At 35.4% G+C, this 16,274-nt stretch overlaps 1 protein-coding gene across 3 annotated transcripts in view; it reads right to left on the reverse strand.

Moving 5' to 3' along the window:
- The window catches only part of LOC116471979 (UDP-glucuronosyltransferase 2B15), a 28,193-nt gene extending 11,988 nt beyond the window's left edge, over nt 1-16,205 (reverse strand). The window contains exons 1-4 of one of the 3 annotated variants that reach the window (XM_032158958.2): nt 15,859-16,171; nt 15,448-15,507; nt 13,590-13,738; nt 8,527-8,658 (exon numbers count right to left, since the gene is read on the reverse strand). In XM_032158958.2, the coding sequence (XP_032014849.1) occupies nt 8,527-8,658; nt 13,590-13,738; nt 15,448-15,507; nt 15,859-16,171 (654 nt within the window). Of the gene's footprint in view, nt 1-8,526; nt 8,659-13,589; nt 13,739-15,447 lie in introns of all 3 variants that reach the window. The other 2 variants (XM_032158955.2, XM_032158957.2) reach the window with 2 other exon arrangements.
- Nucleotides 16,206-16,274: the final 69 nt, after the last annotated feature.

The following is a 16,274-nucleotide window of genomic DNA, read 5'->3' on the forward strand; positions in this document are numbered from 1 at the left end:
AAATGTTAGACCTAAAACCATTAAAATCCTACAAGAAAACCTAGGCAATACCATTCAGGCCATAGGCGTGGGCAAGGACTTCATGTCTAAAACACCAAAAGCAATGGCAACAAAAGCCAAAATTGACAAATGGGATCTCATTAAACTAAAGAGCTTCTGCACAGCAAAAGAAACTACCATCAGAGTGAACAGGCAACCTACAGAATGGGAGAAAATTTTTGCAACCTACTCATCTGACAAAGGGCTAATATCCAGAATCTACAATGAACTCAAACAAATTTACAAGAAAAAAACAAACAACCCCATCAAAAAGTGGGCAAAGGACATGAACAGACACTTCTCAAAAGAAGACATTTATGCAGCCAGAAAACACATGAAGAAATGCTCATCATCACTGGCCATCAGAGAAATGCAAATCAAAACCACAATGAGATACCATCTCACACCAGTTAGAATGGCGATCATTAAAAAGTCAGGAAACAACAGGTGCCGGAGAGGATGTGGAGATATAGGAACACTTTTACACTGTTGGTGGGACTGTAAACTAGTTCAACCATTGTGGAAGTCAGTGTGGCGATTCCTCAGGGATCCAGAACTAGAAATACCATTTGACCCAGCCATCCCATTACTGGGTATATACCCAAAGGATTCAAAAGAAGACATTTATGCAGACAAAAGACACATGAAAAAATGCCCATCATCACTGGCCATCAGAGAAATGCAAATCAAAACCACAGTGAGATACCATCTCTGGCCATCAGAGAAATGCAAATCAAAACCACAGTGAGATACCATCTCACACCAGTTAGAATGGCCATCATTAAAAAATCAGGAAACAACAGGTGCTGGAGAGGATGTGGAGAAATAGGAACACTTTTACACTGTTGGTGGGACTGTAAACTAGTTCAACCACTAGTTCAACCATTGTGGAAGTCAGTGTGGCGATTCCTCAGGGATCTAGAACTAGAAATACCATTTGACCCAGCCATCCCATTACTGGGTATATACCCAAAGGAGTATAAATCATGCTGCTATAAAGACACATGCACATGTATGTTTATTGCGGCACTATTCACAATAGCAAAGACTTGGAACCAACCCAAATGTCCAACAACAATAGACTGGATTAAGAAAATGTGGCACATATACACCATGGAATACTATGCAGCCATAAAAAATGATGAGTTCGTGTCCTTTGTAGGGACATGGATGAAACTGGAAAACATCATTCTCAGTAAACTATCGCAAGGACAAAAAACCAAACACCGCATGTTCTCACTCATAGGTGGGAATTGAACAATGAGAACTCATGAACACAGGAAGGGGAACATCACATTCCGGGTACTGTTGTGGGGTGGGGGGTGGGGGAGGCGGGGACAGCATTAGGAGATATACCTAATGCTAAATGATGAGCTAATGGGTGCAGGAAATCAACATGGCACATGGATACATATGTAACAAACCTGCACATTGTGCACATGTACCCTAAAACCTAAAGTATAATTAAAAAAAAAAAAAAAGAAACAAACAAAAAAAAATAAGACAATTGGCTGAGGTCTGGGAGCAACCCCTCCAGAGAATCCCTAATACCCCAAAATTCAGTCAAGATCTAAAGTTTATTTTGCTGTACAACTCCTTTTTTTTTTTTTTTTTTTTGGAGTTTTTACTTGCTTCCTACAAGAAAGGCAATATTTCCTGTTTCGATGACAATGGAAGTCAGGTAACTATGGAGTTTGAGCTCATTCCCAGGAGGGAGGATGAATTTGAGGTTTCTTTCTTGATTCTAGGATGGCAGAGGGCAGTTTTTGCCTGAAACCCATCCTTAGGTAAATAGCTGAATTGGGGTTTTGTCTTGGTTAATGTTTACCAACTAGCTCGACTTAATTTCTCCTTACCATTACAGTGCTTAGTGATCACATTTTTGGGATTTTTTTTTTGTACATTCCAGTATTTCTCCCATCAGATTTGACAAACTTTACCTGACTTGATCAAATCTGAGTGAAAATTCCAAATTGTGGGTAACAAAGCCTGTCTAATTTGGCTAAAATTCTTTGCAGACGCAAAAGAGAAAACAAAACAAAACAAAACAAAACCTAAAAACCATGCTCTTTGTTTCTGTGTTTGCTTCCTGTCTTCAAAAAAACAAATGTTCTTTTGTTTACTTTTCTTCCACCCTATACCTCCTTTTGCCTTGTGCCATTTGCAGTACAAAAAATCTAGAGAAGGCTTCTAATGACTTGAACTCTTTTAAAGAATTCAGAACAAGGGCACCACTCACCACTTTGGGAGTGTTCTGTTTTCTTTATGGAGTTACAAGAGTTGTGGGCAGATTTTTTCTTCAGTCTAAAGCTCTGTTTTCCTATGTTGAATGACCTGACCTCTTTGGCTTTGCGATTACCGCAGATTACCTTGTACTGTGAGAGGATTTTACCTCGGCATGTGTAATGGCAGATGAGAGTTAAAAGTAGGGGGTGGCTGAGTACAGATTACAGGAAGTAATATTGACTGTTGTAATTTTTTTCCTCCTAGGAAGTTGTTGTTTAAGGATCCTAATTCTAGTTTGGAGATGCATTGTAAAGGGTCTCCTCTATTGTTTTTATTCCCCAAATTAATCTAGATTTGGCTTGTCTGTGTGGATTTGCATGAGACACTGAACTATGGTTTACATAGGTAAATGAGAGACTGAGTTTTCCCATCTCCAAAGAGAAAGAGCATTTGCTCCTCTCAGCCAAAAGGCACCCCTAAGTGACTGGGGGCCTTGTGGGAGTGTCTTGGGCTTGACCCCCTATGACATTCAGTGTCCCTGCAGGGAAATCCCCAACAAAAATTAACTTTTAAAACCAGGCTAGTCCAGGAAACACATATAAGAGCAGATCACCCAGCATTTTGAGCCCTCTCAGAGGTCATAGACCTCTGGAGAGAGAAACTGAGTCATGTAAGAGGGTGGAAACAACTCAGTGGTGACACACTGTGGAGTGCTGCCCACAAGCAGCACACATTGATTGACCACACATAAACCCTAGGCCACAGCTCAGTTTCTCCATTTAGGAAGAAAAGTGGGGAATAAATAATCTAAGAATGAGGAGAAAACAAGAGGAATGATCCCCTGATATCGCCCGTTAGGATTTATGACACCTCTACTTGGCAGAATTTATGTAAAATGAAGGTAATATGGTCTTTGGGCACATATACATTAAGAGGCTTAAAGTTGTCCTGCAAGCTATAGAGTTCCTAAGTTCTCTCTTTTTAAAAAAATTTCTTTTCTTCTTGCTTTAAATTTGTTTTTATTTTTCTATTAAGATAAAAACCACAGTATGGATTCAACAGGTTTTTGTCTGCAAGCTGGTCAATTTTTTTTATCTCATGGCTAAAGTTCTGAAGTAAAAGCCATAGAATCTTTTGTGTGTGTGTGTGTAATGTGTTTGCATATATTTAAAAGGCCATTATAATTTCTATAATTTTATGTTTAATAGGCAATTAAATCCATTTTATTTTCCTTCCAGCACACCAAATTTTTTCTCTCTGTACCTCATGGTGTAAATTTTGCTATTTGATTTTCACTTGGTTTCTTTCAATATGCAAATTTAAGACTATTTAGCTTAAAACTGCCTATGGTGATCAAGTATTCATACAGATTACCTATTGAAACAGGTTATCAAGAATTTGGAAGTCTAATATGGCAAAAAGTAGTTTTCATAAATCTATAAGATGTACTTCTATTGGCATGCTTAACATGTGTCTGGAATTATGTGTTTCGTACACAAAGTTTCACTACTGAAAATATATAAAAGAGCTCTAATTAATTGGCTCAAGAAAATAAAAGTGCTTGAATTAAATACTTTGCCAGAAAAAAAGACTAGTCAAATACTTTTTCAAGTTTATGTAACTTAAATAAAATCTTTTATAAATAAGATAGCTTTACAATTATTGCTAAAGTATGATAATATTAGAAATGTCTTAAAAATTTCCAGCATACATTTTTGTTTGCATTTATTAATCAAGCAATTTCATAGTTATTCTTGCCAAATACTTTAAGTTGTCAAAATTTGACATAGGGGTTACAAAACTGTAAACCAAGCCCAAAATAGAATGATCTTTGCTTGTGTAATTTTTTTAATAAATAAGACATTGATGTTGGTTTAATGAAAATATCCACATCTTGAATTAAGTAAGGTTATCATAACTTCTAACCCTGTGGCATTAAGCAATCTAGTCCACAGGCAGTAAGGTTTGTTTTGGGAAAAGACTGTTATCATTTTGGTTTCAAAGCTAAACTATAAAGGGTGTGAAATAGCAACACTATCCTTCATTTTCAACTCATTTAAGTTTTTTTCCTCAAGTTCTGTTTGTTGTGGCATAATGCTAACAGTGTTTTCTAAAAGCTATTCAGCTCCTCAAGGTCCAGGGACTATCACAGAAGAGGTGGGTGTGTGAGATTGTAAGAACTGATACTGAGAGATAAAATAAGTTAGTTTATTTATAAATTGATCATTAATGTCAAAGACACACTAATGCAAGACCAACATATGGGCCCCTGTGTCAGATTAACAAGGTTTTCTGGAAGCATAACCTGACTTCTTAATAAAGATTATAAAGGTTATGAAAGGCTCAGGAAAGTTATATCTTATGGTCAGGATTAGAATTTTGTAGATTGTTCATACAATTTTGAAACACAAACTTATTTGGCTTCATGCTGTTTTATTAGGGCTTATTGTTTGGAAAATTGAGTCTCCTCTCTCAAAGAATGAAGATTTTTGCCTTTTTTTGAAATCCCTTGAGTTACCAGTTTAGTCAAATGAATGATTTATCTTACCTCTGATATTAAGTGTTTTAAACCTTTGATAGTTGAGAAATTTTCCAAACAAATTAATAAATTATGTTTTTTTCTGACCTAAGTAATCCTTTAATTTATGTTTCCATAAAGTCCAAAAATGACATAATTTGGCTTATTTGGTATAAAAATTATACAGGAAACATTTTCAAATATGAAATGGTGTTTGGTCTTTTTGAGCTGTATTTCTATAAATATGTTATTGGTATGTGTTCCAAAATTATGGGAAACTCCTATAATTCTCATATGACTTAGTGTGTACATTATCAGTAACAATTATATTTGTTAAGTTATTGTGTGCCACAGAAGTAACAAATTTCCTTGTGCATTGTGTCTTTGACTGAGGCTGCCCTAAAACTTTTTGTCATCCACAGACAATTGTCTGACTTCGGTCCTCTTTAGAAGGTGGTTTTATAATCAGCCATAAAATTCTAACAGGTGCTCTTCAAAAAAGGTTTTCAATAATTTTGGAGATTGTGACATTATAATAGAAGAAAAACTTTCAGGACTCATGGAGAACTAAAATGTTCATGAATATCAAGCAGAACAGGAATTAACTACATGGACTGAACTAATAGAAAACTAAAGTAATCTTTATGACTTTGCTTAAAACATTGCTGATCCTCTGTTTTGTTTTTTTTTTTAGAGTCAAGGATTCTTTTTTTTTGAGCTATTAACAGCTTTTAACAATTTAATATATGCTTATGAACAAAATTTAGAACATATTTGTTTCCCTCTACCTGATTTCTTCAGAATTTGGAAACTATTTGTGAGTATTTTTTACTTTTGTCAATATAGTTATTTGCATAAGTGCAATAAGAATCTATTTTCATTTATAACAAAACACAATTGGAGAAACCACTTATTTTACCAAGGCTTTCACAGGAATTGTGTGCTTTCCTTTAGGGAATCAAACTTGACTTATGGAGCCAATAAAAGGCCCTTGAGAAAACTGGCCTCACACCTTCATCTATAAGGTCCCTGTACAGGGTTCCTGAACTGTGTTAAGCAAAGAATGTAACTTTCTGACAGGCCCAGGATCACCAAGTTTATTTTTGAACCCCAAGAAGAGAGGAATTCACCCAACTCATAGATATTTGATGGTACAAATCTATGATTTGCCTCAGCTTTAAAAAAGTCTTATCTGAGATTCTTTCTATAAGACAAAGTTCCATCAAAGCCACTTTAAAAGCCTATGTAAATAACAAATTATTCTTCCTCTTCTGTATACAAATAATCAGGCCAAGTATAATAAAGCAAATCAGTTCTACCATGGTTTGACTTTAGTAAAATTGGGAAACTGAAGAGAGAAAAATTATGTTTCAAAAATTACTGTGCACCTGTTGTTAGATTACAGTCTTGCCTAATGATTTTCAATTTTTATTACAGTCTACAGTTTAGACTGAATTCTAATTTTTTCATGGCCACACATCTTCAAAATATTGTCTTCAGATTTATTTTCCTCCCCTGCCCCACCATTTTTCCTAATTTGGAGTCACTGTAAACTAAGCCATGCTTTCATAAAGCCCTACAAATTAAGCTGGACAACTTCGACTTCAGAAGAAAATAACAGCAACCAATTTACATACATAATCCACTTTCATACCTGCCTACTGATATATGGACTTCAGAGTAATGTGGCCTATATTAATTTTACAGGATTGTTCTTTTGTTTGGTTTTGTTTTTCTCCCTTCCTCCCTTTATTTTGTCTTCATAGGACATGAGACTTCACAACTTACTAAAGATGAACTTTCCTAATAACTCAGGAACTGCTTAGGAATAAATCATCGTTGCCATTAGAGATCAGAAGAAAACCTGAGACCAGAGACTCATTTTCTTCTAAAATGCTTTCTCCAAAAGATTTTTTTTTAATGTAAAAGGAAAATAAGCCTTGGGGCCCCAAAGTCACTAAGCAAATCACTGCCTCCCATTCTATTCAAAGGCACACCTCTGCTCTCTGAGATAAATGCATATCTGATTGCCTCCTTGGAGAGGCTAATAAGAAACTCAAAGGAATGCCTCCTCCCTGCTTCAAGTTGGCAAAAATAAACTTTCTAAATGTACTGAGACCTGTCTCAGATATTTGGGGTTCACAAGATTATCAATGAAATATTCAAATATTTAAGAACGGTTAGTCTTAAATCTAGTACAAAAAAAGTAGTAAATTAGTAATAACCTATACATTTATTTTACATAGTTTATACTAGCTGTAACCTTCCAAATTTAATATTTATCAATTTTTGAGTGATATGAGAAGAGTTTACTTATATCCACTTGTCTACTAGTCATAAGTTATTTTATGAATTTGACATCATTGATTACAAAAGACTAAATATTTAAACTGTGCATATGGTGAGAAATAATGCTACATATGTAGTATGTGTAATTTCTTTTAATTTGCTAACTATCAAGTGCTACTTTCAGGAAAAATTTCAAGTGGCAGTGTTTGACACAAATTCAGACTGTTATCAGTATTGCTACTTTTGTAAATGCTAACAATGTAGGAAAAAAGAACCCATTGACAATTCATGATTAACAATACAGATGCTGAAAATGGATAAAATTGTATTTTGCCACATTTTGCTTAACTGATCTTTCACACTTGGATGACGCACTACATAGCATTGACAGCATTGATATATGGTCAGCTACAGCCAGTCATTACCATGTCTAGTACTAAACTAAGGTACTGATTTTAGAATTCCCAAGCAATCTTTATAAACTGGAGTAGAATTTACAAGTGTTGACCTTGTATTTCATATGGGAGTGTTAAAGTAACTCTGTGTTTTCAGCAAAAACTTGCATAGATCATTCGGAGAGGGCTATGTCAGATAAGAAACTAAAATGTAAATTGAAAATACACAAAGATTGTAGAGATTAGAAAATAAATTCCAACCATGTTTATTTAAGTTTTCTGCTCCTTCTTAATCTGCAGAAGGCACTAATCTGATTCTTAGAGCATAGCCTTTGTTGGGCCACATTTAATAATACACACAGTCTACCTTAAAAGCAGGATTCTATATCCACCCTTTCCATTACATTTTTCTGCTTAAGACATTAGCGGCACCCAAGCCAGCAGAGCAGACAATTTTTTTTTTTTTTCTCTAAATCTACTTGGCTAGGTGGGTACTTCCAGAGTAGCAGTTTGTCAGGCTAGGACATTCTTTCTCTGAATGGCACCCTGAACAGAACACTAAATAGACCTATTCCAATACATGGGAAGTAAAAACAGCCAGATTGCTTGGTAAGATGAAGCTACATGATGCATTTCAAAGTTTTTTCAACACCTGCTTATTGTTATTGTGATAGTACAGTAACTTATTAAAATTTAACTGCTTTTTGATAATATCTACTTTCTAAAATCCTGTAAACCAAAAGGAGCAAATGACAGGGCAGAATTTAGTGATTTCTATGTACCTGCCTACCATACCATGATAATATGAAACTTCACTAGCACCTGTTAAATGTATTTCCTTCTGATCACAATATTAATGCCAACATTATTATCAATCGAAACTCCTCTCGTTATGATCTTAAGATCTTCCATATATGTTTTTTGTTTTGAACAGATGTCTGAGATAATTAGAACTATCATAGCAGTTAAATTTTCAGGCAGAACATTTCTGTAATGGACTCTTGAAGAGTTTAACAGATTCATTTCGTAGCCATTCACAATTAGGGCACTTTATCTAACCTTTTGTGGGATCTGGGCAAGGGCTGATGCAATCTTGTTGGCCCTTTCTTCTGACATGTTACTGATCATTGACCCCAGAGAAAACACCACAATACCATCTTCTCCAGAGCTCTGCACAAACTCTTCCATTTCCTGTGAAGAAAGAATTTGTTCTATCAGAAAAGAGCAACAGCATAGAAAACACTATTGACAGGATTGTTACATACACCTAAGAAGAGAAAGTCAGAAGCTATTGGAGTAATTTTTTAAACTGACCTAATCATTCAGTTGCTTTGAAAGGAGATGTGTAATATAATATATGTGGGATCTTTCATGCAAATTTGTGTAAATATGTGTGCATATGCATGTATGTATGTGTGTGTAAGGAAGAACTGAAAACTATGACACTGCAGTAGGAAGAGATAATGCTAGAAAATATTACACCCAGACACTTTATTTATAATATTATAATTACTAACATAGGTTATTGAAGGTAGCTTTACTTGGCTTTAATTCTATTTTTTTTGTAATTCTACTAAATCTCTTGTGTTTATTTGGGGCCATTTTATTTTATTGTTTTCTGTTCAGTTCTTTTAGTTAGGAGTCATTGGAGCCATTACATGTCTATGAGCAATGAGGAAAAGTTAGTTACAATTAGAATGATTTTACATCTACATTTATTTAGCTTCTTTAGCTCTCTAACCATTTATATTTCACTTAGAGTTTCCTAGTCTTACCGCACTACCCCTCACTTCCCCCCGATACCCTCACCCCCCAAAAAGCCTTAAAAGCTGAAGTATAAGCATCACTCACATTCAACAGTCTGGTATTGTGGTTTGGAATTTCTGGGAAATATTTCTGAGAATTTCATTTATAATACAGTATTATATACTATATAGTTCCATAATTAAGTGATCTTATTTCTCAGGTCATTGTTTAGGTATGACTATGACACCTTTTGTCCTGAAATCACACTGTGAAATTGATGTGCTATTTATAACTGAATGTGAGGGACCCTCATCATCACTTTGTCGTGTCTCACAGGGAGCACTTGAACCACAATGGGAGAGGTCACCAGGCCTTTCTCCAGTGGAGATCTGCTCACCCTCTAGAGTAGCTCCCTCATACTATATGAAGCTCCTGGTGAATATGTGTTTGCTTCGAAATGAATGAGAATTATTCTGACTTGTGTTTCCTGATGTGTTCCTGTTTTTAAACTTAAATCCATTCTCTAATGCCACATCACTCAATGTATTCTCACACCAAAAAAATAAAAATAAAAAATAAAAGAGTAAGAGAAAAAGAAATGTAGACCCATACATTTCCTAGATATCATATGAAAATTGTATACTCATCTTTTTGTTGCTGTTGTCCCTTTTGTTCTAAATTCTTTTTTTCTCAGTAAAATAATGACCAACCCCTTCTATCATAACAAATATACTTTCTGGTCCTAATCATTGGGGGAAATTTCTTTATAAAACTGTTTACAAATAAAAAAAGAAATTCTAAAATATGTCAATGCAGACCATAGATTGGTAAGTATTTTTCAAAAATATAATTTAACTTCATGACTTTTTTTTTTTTTGAGATAGAGTCTTGCTCTGTCACCCAGGCTGGAGTGCAATGATGCAATCTTGGCTCATTGCAACCTCTGCCTCCCAGGTTCAAGCAATTCTCCTGCCTCAGCCTCCTGAGTAACTGGGATTACAGGCACCTGCCACCACGCCTGGCTAATTTTTCAGTTTTTAGTAGAGTCAGGTTTCACCATCTTGGCCAGACTGGTCTTGACCTCCTGACCTCGTGATCCACCCACCTCAGCCTCCCAATGTGCTGGGATTACAGGCATGAGCCACTGTGCCTGGCCTGACATCAGTTTTAATTGGAGATTCAGTGTATGGCTATTAGAGATAATTCATGAGGCATCCAGGAACTCAGTGTAATTGCAGTTGCCTGTAGCCACATTTAATGTAACTTGAGTTCAATGTTTTGTCTCATTCACTGCCAAAAATCTTCTTCATCCACCCAGTATTGAAGTAATAAAACATCTCTTTATAGACAGATCAGCACTGATCTCATTCTGTGACGTCTTTATGAAAGTAATGGTAATAGAAGATCAACGTAAGTAGTCTTATAAAAGTATGAAAATTTAGAAAAAGAAAATCATTTACCCATATCTCTATCTCAATTTAAAATGTGTACCATTTCATTATGGGTTTAATTCTATTTATATAACTCAATGTACATGTGTGATGTTTATTTAGAAAATTTTATTCTCATTGTATATGCCTTTTTATTCTACAAAAAAATTGTGATCTTGTTCTACTCATCATTTTGTTCCTTAATTTCCAACTATACCTGTACCATGGCTGACAGTGTAATTAAACATTTTTTTTGAAAAAAGGATTGTAATGGCTTGGTATGCACATTATATAAATTTTTAACCATTTCTTAATGTAAGATATTTGAATTCTTTCCAGTTTTTTAATGAATATTTGCTACCAATATTGAATCTTACCATCATAATTTATCCTCTGTACAGTTTCATGTGAGTATATTATAATGGCAATGCCTATATGATAGGCATCAAACACTTGATACTTTTCGGCAAGAGTCTTATTCTTTTGAAATATACAAACATTATCTGAGAATCTAATACATAATGGAAAAGCAAGCAAATTTATGGCAACAATTATTTTGTGTACAAAAGAGTTAGAGAAGCAGTTTCACAATTATTTACTTGGATTCAAGTCTACCTTCTGCAAGTTAACAATAATGGAGGCTCACACTTGTAATCCCAGCACTTTGAGAGGTTGAGGCAAGTGGATCACCTGAGGTCAGGAGTTCAAGACCAGCCTGGCCAACGTGGCGAAACTCTGCCTCTACTAATAATACAAAAATTAGTCAGGTGTGTTGGCAGGTGCCTGTAATCCCAGCTACTTGGGAGGCTGAGGCAGGAGAATCAGATCGCTTGAACCTGGAGGGTGGAGGTTGCAGTGAGCTGAGATCATGCTAGTATTAGTAATAATCACTATTGTACTACTAGTCATTTATCCCTGTCCTCCTTATTCTCCTACTCTCTTCCCCCTGCTACTGGCACTATCACTTTCTTTTAATGTGAGTGAGAAGTTTTTTTTTTGAGAATAAGATAAGAGTACACAGAATTACCTTTTAAGCTAGAATATTAATGAAGAGCCTCCATCTTTACAATACAACTTTAGCTTTCCAGCTTGCTCAACTGACTGCCCAAACTTAAACATTTACATTTAAACAAGTACACAGAGTATCTGTTCTCTAGGACTTTGCTAAAGAATATAATCTTGATGTGTTGGAAAATCAATCACTATTAAATGAAGACTGATATCTTAAATGGCTGGCACATGTTAGCTAATTTAAAGTATTAGAAATAATGACTAAAATAATCATAATATCAACAATATTTTTGGATCACTGGCTATGTGTCAGAGACAACTTAAGTGTTTCATCTGTGGTAACTACATTTTTTCCACACAGCACAATATGAAGTTGTGATTACTATTGTAAAAGTAGTCATGATTGCCTAAACTCATGTAAAATTTCCTAAATGATCTTTACATTTTATAAACGTGCCTTTTTGTAATATTATATATTGGGAATATTGGGATTTTTTTGAAAGGAAATCTGATCATATCTCTTCATTTCTTAACTATTTTCAGTAGCTCTCCATTGTCCTTAATGGGTATATCAAATTTCATATATACATATATATATATACATATATATACACATATATACACATATATATATACACACACATATACATATATATACACATATATATATATATTTTTTGAGACAGAGTCTCACTCTGTTGCTCAGGCTGTTGTGCAATAGCGTGATCTCGGCTCACTGCAACCTCCGCCTCCCGGGTTCAAGCGATTCTCCTGCCTCAGCTTCCCGAGTAGCTGCTATTACAGTCACCTGTCAACATGCCTGGCTAACTTTTGTATTTTTAGTAGAGACGGGGTTTCACCATGCTGGCCAGTCCGATCTTGAACTCCTGACCTCAGGTGATCTGCCTGCCTCGGCCTCCCAAAGTGCTGGGATTACAGGCGTGAGCCACTGCACCCGGCCCATCATTGACTCTTTACTCAACCTTTTCCTGTAAACTAAATTTGGAGTCCTGGGAACTGCCCTTACTGCTTTTCTACTTTTTTTCTTAATGCAAGCCTTTACTTTTTTGTTCTTTTGTTTGTTTTTGAGACAGTCTCACTCCGTCGCACAGGCTAGAGTTCAGTGGTGTGGTCTCAGCTCACTGCAGCCTCTGCCCCCAGACTCAAGCAAGCCTCCTGCCTCAGCCTCTTAAGTAGCTGGGACTATGAGACTACAGGCACACACCCCCATGCCTAGCTATTATTTTTACTTTTGTTAGAGATGAGGTTTTACCATGTTGCCCAGGCTGGTCTCAACCTCCTGAGCCCAAGCAATCATCCTTTCTCTGCCTCCCAAAGTGCAGGGATTATAGGAGTGAGCCACCTTGCTTGGCCTCTGTTTTTCTTTTTGTGTCTTTCTCACCCCCTCATCATTTCACCTATCTCTGCACATTATTGAGTACTCACTTTAATTGTCGATGAGTTTGGGATCTCTTCTGCATATTTCTTTATCGTTGTGGTCTTTCCTTATAACACTTTTAGACTTTCCTTTTTCACTTGTTTTTATTCTATCTTTCGAAGTACATTGTAAGGCATGAGGGAGCAGAAACTGTGCTACCTTTATTCTCTGAAAATCCAGCACTTACCTGTGGTTTGTATTAATCACTCTACAAATATTTTTGAAGAAATGAATCATACTAATTTTGGGTTGCACAACGAAGGCCTTACTTTAACTAACCCTGTTTTCAAAATCTCCCTAGTAATCCTCTTTGGTCTTTAATGACAATAACATCCACATACTTGTGATAGTATAGAAATACATGATTTTCTAGCAGCAAGTCCTTTTTTCTGACCTCCCATATTCCCCTCACTCTGAGTTAAACACTCTGAAAGAAATATATCCAGCCATTCCTTCTGAAAATGTCAAGCAAACAAATGAAACAAGAATACATTTACCTTAGGCAAGGGTTTGGCTGGTTTACAGTGAAGTCCTCCAACAAAATCAACATTTGGTAAGAATGGGCGGGGAAATTCAAAATCCCAATAGGTTCGAATGAGCCACATTTCAGCTTTTCCCATTGTCTCAAATAATGTAGTGGGTCTTCCTGATGGAAAAAAACAAAACAAAACAAAACAAAAAGTAGCTAACATGAGAATTGTTATTTGAATATGCAGGTATTTTCCTGAAAGGACTTGGAATAACATACCCAAAGATATATAAAATGTCTGTGCATTGATAAAATATATATAAATACATTTATATATAGTCATAATTTAAATTTTATATATTGCATATATTGCTCATATGTATACGTAAGGAAGGCAAAGTATTCAGAGATCTGTAAGAAGAAATTACATCTTTAATGTAACATCAGTATATTCACAATCATAAATAATTATTAAAATAAGTCACTAATATGGTTTGGCTGTTCCCACCCAAATCTAATCTCCTCTCATCTTGAATTATAATTCCCATAATCCCCATGTGTTGAGGGAGGGACCCAGTGGCAGGTGATTGGATCATGGGGTGGATTCCTCCATGCTGTTCTCATCATATTGAGTGAGTTCTCATGAGATCTGATAGTTTTATAAGTGTCTAGCATTTCCCCTGCTTGCACTTCTCTCTCCTGCCACTAAGTGAGAAGATCCAAGCTTGCTTCCCCTTAGCCTTTCACCATGATTCTAAGTTTCTTGAGGCATCCCAGCCATGTGGAACCATGAGTCTATTAAACTTCTTTTCTTTATAAATTACCCAGTCTCAGGTATTTCTATATAGCAGTGTGAGAATGGGCTAATGTAGCTCCTATGAACTTAAATACGTATTTGTCTTCTCTCTGATGCTGCAATAGTAACAAATATACCTTTAAACAACTCTTTCAGTTCCACAAGTAATTCATCTTACCCATGAAAACAGCTTTCCAGGAAGTACTCTAGCGTCTACAATTTATTAAGCTAGTCCCTTGATCCTTGGTTCTCCAAGTAAACCATGAGTTTTTTTAGCTTAACACTGAAATCTTTATACCTACTACTGTCTTGATTCATCTTAAGATCTTAATATAATTAGATTTTTTAAATAAATATATTTACAAATGAGAATTAAAAAATTTTCAGAATTTATTGACATAGAGATATGTGCTCTCCCTTAATTTGGCCCCTATTTTCTTTGATGCAGAGATGCAGTTTAATAAAATATAGATTAAAACTTAGATGTTCACTTTCAACAAGATTTCAGTTTTTGAAAGAAATAATTGTCAAGCTGTTATTGAAGGAATGTATGAACATTAGAAATCTCAAGTTTTAGGCTTCTGTTTCTGGAGTAAAGCCACTATATTTCTCAACTGTGAGGGAATCCTTCTTACATGAAAAACAAAATTTAATTTCTAAATGAGGAAACTGAGGTACTCAAAGAGAAACAAATTCCTCAATCCTGCATTGATAATTTTTCTAGAAATATGTGTAAATACTAAATTTATGTGTCTGCCTTCATGAAGATGTTTCTTGAAGTATCTATTGACTTTTTTTAAAGATAAAAAAATGTGTAGCAAAATGATATGTGATGGTTTAAAGAAATCATAAGTGCTTTACATTGAAGGTTTATCACTCTCTGGGTGTCCTGTAGTAGTGATGGACCCAGGGTTCTGATTCTATAAGGTCAACATTCTATAATATTTTTGAGATTGATAGATCATCTTACATTTGCAATACATAATTTCCCTTAAAAACACTATCTTCTGACATTATATTTATATAAGCTCACCTTCAAAGGCACAGAAATGTTAGAACTTAATAAGCACCAATTAGACACATGACTTACCTAGAACTTCACTATAAAACTGGTCCCACTTCTTCAGATCATAAATTTGAAACCAAAAGTCAAAATAAAGCATATGTATCATATTTTTTATCCTCTCTGTGAAAATCATTTGATCACTTAATTCTGACATAACAACAGGTACATAGGAAGGGGGGAACAGAAATCCTCCACCATGCTTCTCAAACGTGTAGCCAACAGAGAAGCGGAGACTGTACAGAAAGGGCATGTTAAATAGCTCGGCCAGTAGCTCACCACAGGGATTAAGGGCATCTGCCAGAACGACATCAAACTTTGACTCTTGTAGTTTTGTCATAAGTTTCTTATTCAAAACTGCATCTTTACAGAGCTTGTAACTATAGTCATAATATTCCCAACACAATTCTTGTAATTGTGAAAAATATGACCAAAATGTATCTTTTGAAATAACATATGTCCATCTATCAAGCATTTTCAGAAGAGAATCTTCGAAATCATTTTTAGTTAAAGACGTAGGATAAACTTCAAATTGAATAGCAGATGATTTACTGGCATTGACAAGAATAGAAGCCGAAGATGTCAACACAGTCACCTCATGACCCCTCTGAACAAGCTCTTCCAGGATTGTCTTCATATTTATCCAATGGCTGTATTCTGTGGGCCACACCAGCACCTTTCCACAACTTCCAGAGCTAAAGTAAAAACTGAGCTGTATCAGCAGAAAGACTGACGTCCATTTCAGAGACATCCTGTTCTTATGCAATGCTTCTTTTCCAATTGTTGTTTCTTTCTGTCATTTCTCATACTTATATCTGAGAAAAAAATCAATCAAGTTAAAATATAACTGCTAA

The sequence above is a fragment of the Hylobates moloch genome, unplaced genomic scaffold (assembly GCF_009828535.3).
Source record: "Hylobates moloch isolate HMO894 unplaced genomic scaffold, HMol_V3 SCAFFOLD_6, whole genome shotgun sequence".
NCBI classification, from domain to species: domain Eukaryota; kingdom Metazoa; phylum Chordata; class Mammalia; order Primates; family Hylobatidae; genus Hylobates; species Hylobates moloch.